A 10,935-nucleotide genomic window follows, 5' to 3' on the forward strand; every position below is an offset into this window, starting at 1 on the left:
CGCAACACACCGCATACATGGGAGGCCGTCCTTACATGACCATAGCTGTTAATAGGACGTTAATTAATCAAACAAACAAAGTTCAGCAACGAATAAGCTTTAATTAGATAATATTTTCCTGTAGTCTGTATTTTTGATACATTGTGAATTGCAAAGTTTGTGACTGTAAAATGAAATTTTAAGTATAACAAGTAAAGAAATCCTTGATTAAAGCATCGAGGATATGATGCTTGACGTAGTTACACACCGATGATTGATCAGTACAAACATTGTGTTTTGTTTCTAACCGAATAAATTGAGATACATTTATTACAATACCGTAATACGTTTCAACATGTGGTAGAAAGAATTTATTTTTGATAACATCAAATATCAAAATATTGAAATATTAAGCAAAACAAACTATTTTGTAAAGACAGCGCGGTCGCGTTCAATTTTTAATCGATATACGAATAGATACACCGATATAGATATATAATTAGCCATGCCTTTGTTTTGATGGTTATGTAATACCTGGACCAGGATGTTGTTTACCTGTACACAATGCCATTCATCAAACTCGCCTGTAATTACCTGGCCGAGGGCAATTTGCTATTCGGTGGACTATATCGGACCAGGATGTTGTTTACCTGTACACAATGCCATTCATCGAACTCACCTGTAATTACCTGGCCGCGGGCAATTTGCTATTCGGTGGACTATATCGGGTATTTGGTATTGTCTTACTGTCAATCATGTTAGGACATCCGTTAATTGGATTGTGATTTGAATTATGGAAACCCCGTACATCTATGATCTAGGTATTTTATTGTCACCTCAATTTTTAAAATGAAGATGTAAAAGCAAATGGAAATAAAATATCCCTGATCATACCTAGGAATATATATTGCACACATATATAAAAAATAAAAGTCAACGACTTTCCTATTGTACATTCACCATTTCATGATGGCTCTTCAGGAGTGGTATGCAAAAGTGTGAATAGTTATATCAAAGACGATTTTGACTTTCTATCTCAACACAATTGTAAACTTGTTTCTTTCGACGTAGTGAGTCTTTATACTAATATTCCTCATGACGTAGGTATTGAGGCGGTTAAATATTGGTTGAACAAAAAACGAGGAAGCATCGATTCTCGCTTTAGTAATGAATTCGTACTTAAAGCTTTAGAAATTGTTTTGAAACGTAATGCTTTTTTTGATGAAAGCTTTTTTCCAACAGATTAAAGGCACTGCAATGGGTACTAAAGTAGCACCCACGTATGCAACTTTGGTTTTGGGATACTTAGAGGAAACTCTTTATTCTAAAATTGAAGTTAAGTTCGGAAGTACTTTTAGTGAATTTGTTAAACATAATTTTTTAAGGTTCCTTGATGATTGTTTTATCATATGGCCACCAGACAAGGATAAAGATATTTTATTCATATGTTGAATGATCTCCATCCATCAATTTGTTATACAATGGAATGTAGCGAAATTTCTATGCCATTTTTAGATGTTTTAGTTCAAACAAATGAAGCTGGTATAATTACTACGGACTTATATTGTAAAGCAACAGATGCACACAATTACCTGAATTTTTATTCTAATCACAGTAAACATACTAAAGTGAATATTCCTTTTAATCTCGCCTCAAGGATTATTACAATTGTTAGTGAGAAGAAAATACAAGATATTAGACTTGGTCAGTTGGTATTAGAAAGGCAATTGAAAAGGGACCTTTTACATCCCGTATACATGAACATAAAGTTAATACGGCTTTGATTCCTTTTGTTTCTACTTTCAACCCAAGAAATTTCAATATTTTTCCTGTGATTAAAAATAAATGTAATGAGTTAATGCAAAGTAGTGATCGTATGAGAAAGATTTTTGAAAACCATCCAATTTTGCAAAGTAGAAGACAACCTAAAAATTTAAAACAAATGTTGACAAGTTCCAGGTTCAATAAATCTATTGCTGACCCCGTGGTGTCGAAATGTAAGACACCTAGATGCGGTACATGTCCAATTATTATTGATTGTAGTACATATGTTTTTTTTTAAAAATGGCTTGCATTTTACTGTAAAAGCAAACATGAATTGCAAATCGAAGTGTGTGATATATGATATAATTTGTTCTCGTTGTGGTGATTTTTACATCGGCCAAACTAGTAATGAACTTAGATCACGTATGACTGTTCATAGGCAACAAACAAGAACGGATTGTCTACGTAATTTGAATGTCAATAAGCATGTTCATGATTGTGCAGGTGATCAATTTAATGTAATACCTTTATATCAATTACATTCTTCAGACTCTGTTTTGTTGGAAAACAAAGAAAATCAGCTTATAAAAATATCAAAACCAACTCTCAATAGGCCATAATAGAAAATGGCGCAACTTCATATTATTGTTATGTAAACGTGTGTACCTTGTGACGTCACGCTATTTGTGACGTCATTAATTTGTTCTTTGAAAAATAAACATTTCTACTCCTGAAGAGCCATCATGAAATGGTGAATGTACAAGAGGAAAGTCGTTGACTTTTATTTTTTATATATTCAACTCTACATGGACACGTACTTTTTTCTTGGTTTAACACACACATATATATATATGTCGTACACAGATAAAATAATAATGGAAGTTGACTTATTTAGAAACAAAAATGGTTCTAAGAATTATTTCAACTAAAGGTTTAACCTTAAAAGTTATTCCAGTCAAGTACTGTAATAACGGAATCGTGGCATATTTATCAATCTTCCGTAATTTCTAAGGTATAAGTAAGAATTCTAGGCATGTATATTCACCGTTTCGAATATACATGTATAGTCATATAAGAAGGGCTACAGCATTACCACACTAAATATACTTATATATTTTATTTTTTGTTATATCACACTATTTAAATCTCGGTATGATATACAAAAGGATCGACAATGAATAGGCTATTTTAAGGATTAGTATAATTTTCAAATAATGTCGTTTTTTAAAATCTACACTTATACTGTAATTATAAAACCTATATCAGAAATATCATTGATGTATTTATGCTTTTTAGTAAACGTTATGGATAAAAAATTTCAATATTATAGATATACATATTATATTCGGTACAAGATCGGTACTGTTACTCCAATATCACATAACTGATAACCGTCCACATTTTATTTTTTCTCAAAAACTGTGCCATTTTTGCATCGTTATGGCAGAAGTTTCAAATAAAAACACGCATTATAGATATATTCATGCTTATTTTTGTGATTCTACTCGTAAAAAGATAGTGTTACATTATACTGTTTTTCATTATACAGAAATTTGCATAATATTCTATCTAAATTTCAGTTCTGACTGATCCGAACATCATTTTGATATCGCTATCAAATTGGGCTGATTATCTAATCTAAAGTTAGATATATACTTGTTTGAATGTTTGAAATGGTGTAAATGGAATGTTTTGAAACTGAAAATATCTACATCATAAAGCTAGAATAACCATTTATTCGAAAAACTCAAATTGTAGATCTAACGTATACGTATATGTGCTGTATAGATGTATAGTACTAGGCTTACTTTGTGTAGCCGCGGACTACTCTGACATCACAAGACCACGTGACCGCCTAGCTCATTATCTCTGAACCGTAGTCGACACTACCCGTAAATCCCGACCAAAACCAACCGATAGCGCTAAAAGCTAGTCGATTCGTTGGGTGGGACTTGATTTTTCATTCATCCAAAGCAATATCTTGACGTATTATAAAAAAAAAAAAAAAAATTGGCTGCACAAATCCTTTTATGTGAATGTTATGTAAATAGGTAAGAATGTGTGGTTCTGTTTCCTGTCTTTTATGGAATTTTTAAATGAATAAAAATGTTATAAGAGACTTTCGAATTCGTGCGAACATACAGTACTGAAGAATGATGGTATTGATAACGAATAACTCGAAATAGGTGAAGTAAATATTGGAAATATGACAGAAAGTATGAACATCGCTACATGTAAAAGAATACGTACCGTGAGTCGATTATGGTCGTGTTTGCCGTCTTAACCCCTTAACTCCCAGTTACGCCAAACTACGTCAATAACGTGTCGGTGTTGAATAAATCGTAATTTCAGCAGCGATTGAGATACTGATTATACCTACTAAAGCTGGATAATATTTGGTGTTCTAACAAAAATTTTATTTGACAATGTCTTCATGACGTTTTATTGAGTTTAAAATAGATTCCAACTGAAAAATTGAACATTTTAAATTGATGACGTCGGCGTAACCTTCAGTGCACGAACCCGGTATGCAACCCCTTGTTAATTCAAAAGTACTGACAAATAATTCTTGAGCTTCATAATCTTGATAACTTATGGTACCAATTGTATCTTTATCATGCAATATCTACAAACATTTTTTTCAGAAACAAAGATTTCATCTAAAAAGTGCATTTGATGTGCGGTTGGTCAATATATGGACAGTTTTAGCCATTTTTCTCACCAATCTGGCAGAACGTATAGATACGATGATATTCTGGAACATATTGAACAATATACACATATTTATCATTCATAACATACCATATTGACAGCACAATGACTCCATGCATCCAAGAAATACCGCTCAGTCTCACAAACAAGCAACTGTGCGAAACTGTTCGGCGAAATTTCCTCGTACACACGGAAGATGTCCCTCAATTTATCGGTTAAAAACTCTGAACTCTTACATAAACATGAGGCCCGAGGGCCTTGAGTCATCTGACTACCTTTGCAATAGCCGTACAGAGAGCAACCAACCAAATGATTTTACATAGACCACAGTGTTAAACTTTGTTCAAGTTTTGTACTGTATTATTAAAACAAAGAAATATTAGTTAGGTATTGTGTTATATAATTAAAGTCTAGGTTCTCATATAACACTAGATAGAAAAAAAAGTTTGGGTCCTTCTGCTCAAACTCCAACCAGGGTAGCTTTATTGAAATCAGGCGCATTTTGCACTAAAATATCCGGAAATTCTAATGTTTTTAGCTATTCATTATCAAAATTGATATTTTGAACCTAAATCTCAATACGAATTTCCAAATTGATATTATGGTTATCTAGGAATAATTACCTGTCAGAAAACATTTTTACTTTTGAAATCCATAATTAGCCAGCCAATCAGCGGCCGGGTTAAAATTCTATCCTGGGCTCAATCTTGTATACACAGGGGCCGTTTCGAAGGTCTTTTTTTATTTAGTTGGTTGATCCCTACCGGAAATTAATTAGATATGGTGTCGTGGTTAAAAAATAAAAACACTTGGTCGGGACAATGTAAGGATCATTTCATGCAAATTTCATCAAAACCGCATGGGTAGAACTTCAGAAGAACTTCAAAAAATGTTTTCAAGATGGCGGCTACGGTGTCCATCTTGGTTTTCGGATGAACTCGACAGATAACAACACTTTGTTGGGACAATGTCAGTATCATTTCAGGTAAGTTCCACCAAAATCGAACTGGTAGAACTTGAGAATAAGTTCAAAATATAATTTTAAGATGGCGGGTATGGTGGCTATCTTGGATTTTGGATCAACGTAAAATATAACAACACTTGGTTGGGACCATGTCATGATCATTTCATGCAAGTGTCAGCTAAATCACACTGGCAGAAGTTCAAAATTCAAGATTTTAGAATATTTGACCCTCGTGACCTGGATAGTTGACCTAGACTTTGATAGGTTTCACAACTTTGGTAGCACTTTATCTCGGCATGCTACAGGCTAAAGATGAATACCCTGGGCCTTTCGGCTAGTTTGAAGAAGAATTTAAAAGATATTAGCCTATTTGACCTCTGTGACCTTGAAAATAGGTCAAGGTCATTCATTTCACACCTTTATTAGGCCTTCATCCCAGCATGCTACAGGCCAAATATAAATACTCTGGGCCTTACTGTTATTGAGAAGAAGTTGTTCAAAGATTTTAGCCTATTTGACCCTGTGACCTTGATAGTAGGTCGAGGTCATTCATTTTCACAAATTTTGTAGCCCTTCATTCCAGCATGCTACAGACAAAATATGAGTGCATTGGGCCTTTAGTTGGGCAAGAAGTTGTTCAAAGATTTTAGCCTATTTGACCCTTGTAACCTTGAAAGTAGTCGAGGTCATTCATTTTTGCAACTTTGGTAGTCCTTCATCCCAGTATGCTACGGGCCAAATATATGTACTCTGGGCCTTACAGTTATTGAGAAGGTGTCATTCAAAGAGTTAAGCCTATTTGACCCCTGTGACCTTGAGAGTAGGTCAGTATGAACTTTGGCCCGAAGGTGAGCCAATTCGAAGAGGGGGGACATAGTCTGTCTAAAATTTGGGTCTGACGGCGTTGAAACTACATCTTCGTATGTTTTCTGTGTTGATCTGGAATTTACATTTGAAACGGCTATTTCACATTGTTGTCCTTTGGCTTACTGCATTCATGAGGTTTGGCGTTTAGAATATGTACCTGCTGCCCCTATTGGATGCTCGTAAAAAGAGAGCAAGCAAGCATTTTGCTGTGTCTCAGCCTTGGGATAGAACTCGGAGCGTACTACAAGGAGACGGTGTAGGAAATAACCATTTCAAAATACAGATCCTTATTATCACTACCTTTGCTTAGATTTCAGATCAGATTGGATGTGGAAATGCATTTGGTCTGAAGTACAGGCGGTACAAAGCTCACCATAACGTGGTTTCTTATTGAATGTTGTCCGATCCGATTGCATCTGAAAATGATGTCTATTGATGACTAAGTTATAAAAACCAAACCAAAGCAGTAAGTTTAAAAAAATGAATTTATAGAATTAAAATTATGCAACTGATTACGACTTCTAAAAATTCTTTCCTATTTATAACTATGATTATAACGACACATATTTGTAAAAGTGGAAATTGATACGGAAACAGTCTGATATATATATATATATGTATAGTTAGATAATTTCAGGAATATAGTGTTACTACATCAATATAATTTAAATCGCGCTTTTGATTGATTAATAGTGTAATATAAACAAGACGGATTGTCCTGACTTTAAAACCTTTTGGCTGAATGTATTCTCGGACCAAATAATATTTTACTTTCTCCTTTAAAGTTATGTCCAATTAATGATATCTTTCAGTCTACAATTTAAGAGTGAAAATACTAAATCAGATTTAGATTTCATTTCCGGACATGAAGTGTTAATCATACATCAGATTTAATTCGATTTCAGAAGGCCAATGATACCGCTAATAACTAATTTGGTACACTTCAAATGCTATATCCTCCCCATATGATGTCACAATGAACTGCTGTTTGTTTGGGTGATACACTATAGCCATTGGCCGAGTGATTTTGTGTAGTCTGTTAAGTACGACCCTTCCTTTCTCTCCATCTGGCGATATCTTTATAATGTTATGTGATTTATACCCGCATACATACAAGTTCTCATCATGGTCTAAACACATACCCCGCGGATCAACGAGATGTTTGTTTTCATATTTAAACAAAACTTCTCCGTCAAGCGTCCGGCATAAAATGTTGTCGCCATCTTTGTGGAAAAATCTTTGTTGTGTCGATGACGTTGCTATATAGGTATTACCACCTGCCTTCGATATAGTATCCATGGTTACACCTTCCAATGTAATCCTGGACACCGTTTTCCTTGAACCTAGGAAAATAACGTCATTGAGTACCGAAAGGCATCTAGCATCCAAAGGAACACGGATTTTTTGTGTAATTGTTAGATCTTCATAATGAAGCTGACAGCGCAGTATCACACTTCCACAAAGAACAACGTACACTTCCCCTTCGCCACTGCCCGTTGTGACGTCGTACGGCCAACCGTCCACAGGAATGTGCCTGACGTAGTTATAATTGTCATCAAACAGAATGAGTTTCTTGTTGTTATAATCAGTAAGGAGTAGTCTCCCGTCAGCCAGGAAACAACCACCTGTTAACATAGGCATCTCCGCCCCGAACAAAAACCAGGACAACCGACGATAATAAAGCGCACTACTTTGGACATCTTTTACCTTTGTTACAAGGTTACCAAACCGTCTTCTTTCCACTTCCGCCATTTCATGTTTGTGTAATATGTACCCTACAGATGCCTCGGTATGTCATTATCTGGGGTAGACACTGGTATATCGGACCTATCCTACGTAGCACATGTCTGGTCACCTGTTATCGCGGGTGTTATCGGTCGTAAACACAGCTTGATTTGTGTAATGTTTGGATGATCTTTATGTTTCAATATGAATATGTCGCTGTGATATGTACGGAGAGGCGCTTTATCATATCGATATATCCTAGAAAAAGGTAGCAAAAGCTTTAAGAGTAGAGGGAAAGATAAAACGAATTTAGAGGTATTAGAATTGAATAAAGATCAACCATATATTGTGCAATCTGTATGTCCCGGTTATCATAGATAGCAATTTAGTTTAACCAGAGTTCATATATATATTGAATGTATGGGCAGGTGATAGTTACACAACCATTACAAAATCCAACCCTCTATTCGTCCTATTTCCACACGTATCCATATACTGCGTCCCGTGTGAAGAGGGCGTAGAAACGTACGTTTCAGCTTTTCGCGTTATACGTGTACATGTCTTGATTATGTCATGGACTGATCTGATAGATGAATCTTCTGTCGGTATTTAATATTGATGTCTGTTTGTGGTGCATATCTAATTTGATGATAAATATAAATGATTTCAAGCATTCTTCACTAGATATCTTCATTATGAACGATATAGTATATAACTAAACGAGAATCAGAGACAAAACTTGATTCAGATGATAAAATCATCACATATTTCAATGATTAGTTAACATTTTTTTTGTTGAATTTTGCATGATCGTAAAAGGAGACTAAATTTAGAATCTGATCTTTTCTCTTCTTCCTTAAAGGCCCGGTCCCACTGGCGTTTAGGAAGATTTGTGAATGTATTACGCACAAAATTGGCTGATATTCGCTGAACATACGCAATATTCGTAAATCGTACTTGTATCTGTCGCCCAACATCCGCACACGTCCGCAATTATCCGCAATGGCATGTTTTTCCGTTCAGGATTTTTGAACTGCACAAAATTTTGATTGCGGAAATCATTCGCATTAGATACGCTATTCGTACGCAATACATACTCACTAACAAACGTGTTGCGTAAACCAAAACTACTGTATAAATATGGCAAAAATCGACATATTTGTCTATTATTTCCTGTCCGTCGAGAAGTACAGGTGTAATAATGGGTCATCGGCAATAATACCAATGCAGCGTAACAATGGCATCCAACAACATATCAATCTATGTGTTCAAGTCATGAAATTGTTTCAAAGACAGAAAAGAAAAAGTTGTCTACTTTGATTTGAATTTGAAACAGACTGGACCTTCTTTGTATCTGGAGGAGGTAGGATGAAAGTTGCAGCTTGCTTATCTTTGTTGCAGTCGTGCTGTTGTGAAAAGCGATACCGAAAGGCCCGAGCGAGCTTCTTTTATATCCGTAATTCGGATGCCTTACAAGCGCAATACAACCGTTCTTTCCGCTCGACTGCGCAATGCATTATTAATAGATTGGTAATATTTCCGTAACAAACGCAATACTTCCGATCTGTTTCCTCAATATATGCGTTATATATTCATTATTGTTTGTTACGTATCCGCATTGTTGGATAATCTTACCGATTGTACACCTCAAGGAGAGCGTCCGTTATCGTATTTGCTTGTATTCGTAAAATATCCGCATTTGTTCGTAATAAATTCGCGGAATGTTATTAATATATCCGTAATTTATACTTGAAAATTTGTTATTTTAAGCAAATTTTGTTGCGGATGACAACGAACGGCCAAAATTAATAAACTCAATTCATCTGTAATAATTAATCCGCTCTTCAGTGGGACCGGGCCTTAACTGACTTTTTTCCTAATGCCTTCATTGGCACCCCCTCACTTTTGGTCTTGTGTTGAGCGTTAGCCCCTGTGAGGAAGGCTCTGGGTTCTGTCCCCTGGCCGAGACACACCAAAGTCTACAAAAGTGGTAGTTTCTGCTTCTGCTTAGCGCTAAGCATACAAGGAGTGGGACGACTGGTTCGCCCATTGTAATTATAATGTGACTGGGTGGGGGTGTTGCTTGGTATAGCACTATAAAAAGGGCAACAGTTCCACTATACAAGAAGACAACACGAATATACCGCATTCTCCCAAAACACGCACCTCGCACAACATACACGCAACACACCGCACACATGGGCGGCGGTCCTTACACCGCATACATGGGAGGCCGTCCTTACATGACCATAGCTGTTAATGAGACGTTTATTAATCAAAGAAACAAACAAACAAACTATAATTCCTAAATTATGCATGCGAAAACGCTAACCGGTATGTACATGTACACTAAACAACATACAAGGCAGTGGATACATATCAGTTCCCAAATCAATTCATCATTTTGGGGAACCTTCTAGTTTATACTTTGTGAACCAATCATATTCTAAGCATGCAATTTTTAATATAACGTACAAGAATAAACCTCTTTCGTTCTAACGGATTCAATTTGACGAAACGTAAGGTTCGTAATAAAAACAGAAACGTTTCTCTTACTGGGATATGCTGCTAGTAATTCTTGGAAATATCAAAATTAAGCGAACTTGATCCGTTTCCATAAGGAAAGGTTAACTAGGTTCGAACAATTAATAAACTAATAAAATATCGCGTGTATACATATATGTGTTGTCATGGCAAGTCATTGAAATATGTGATAATTTTATGAACTTAATTCAGTTTTATCTGTCTCTCATTTAGATCAATATCTGTGCGAATATACGACAAAACACATACTTTTCAACCATAAAATGAAATACCTGTCTATACTGTGTGCGAAATATATGACAAATTCTAATGCAACAAAACATCAATTTTGTTTCTACGCATTGGTGAAACACTCTGTTCCGTTGGTAACTTGTATTTTT

General features: G+C 35.4%; 2 protein-coding genes across 2 annotated transcripts in view; both read right to left on the reverse strand.

The window, feature by feature from the left end:
• Positions 1-4,647, reverse strand: part of LOC138315052 (uncharacterized) — a 28,771-nt gene extending 24,124 nt beyond the window's left edge. Inside the window, exon 1 of the mRNA XM_069255781.1 lies at positions 4,546-4,647. Within this exon, the coding sequence (XP_069111882.1) occupies positions 4,546-4,548 (3 nt within the window). The 5' untranslated portion in view covers positions 4,549-4,647. The remainder of the gene's footprint in view (positions 1-4,545) is intronic.
• Positions 4,648-7,207: 2,560 nt separating this feature from the next.
• LOC138316578 (uncharacterized) lies at positions 7,208-8,038 on the reverse strand. Its single transcript, XM_069258257.1, has one exon. It carries the CDS (start codon positions 8,036-8,038, stop codon positions 7,208-7,210), a length of 831 nt encoding a protein of 276 aa, XP_069114358.1.
• Positions 8,039-10,935: the final 2,897 nt, after the last annotated feature.

This window comes from Argopecten irradians, chromosome 2 (genome assembly GCF_041381155.1).
Source record: "Argopecten irradians isolate NY chromosome 2, Ai_NY, whole genome shotgun sequence".
NCBI classification, from domain to species: domain Eukaryota; kingdom Metazoa; phylum Mollusca; class Bivalvia; order Pectinida; family Pectinidae; genus Argopecten; species Argopecten irradians.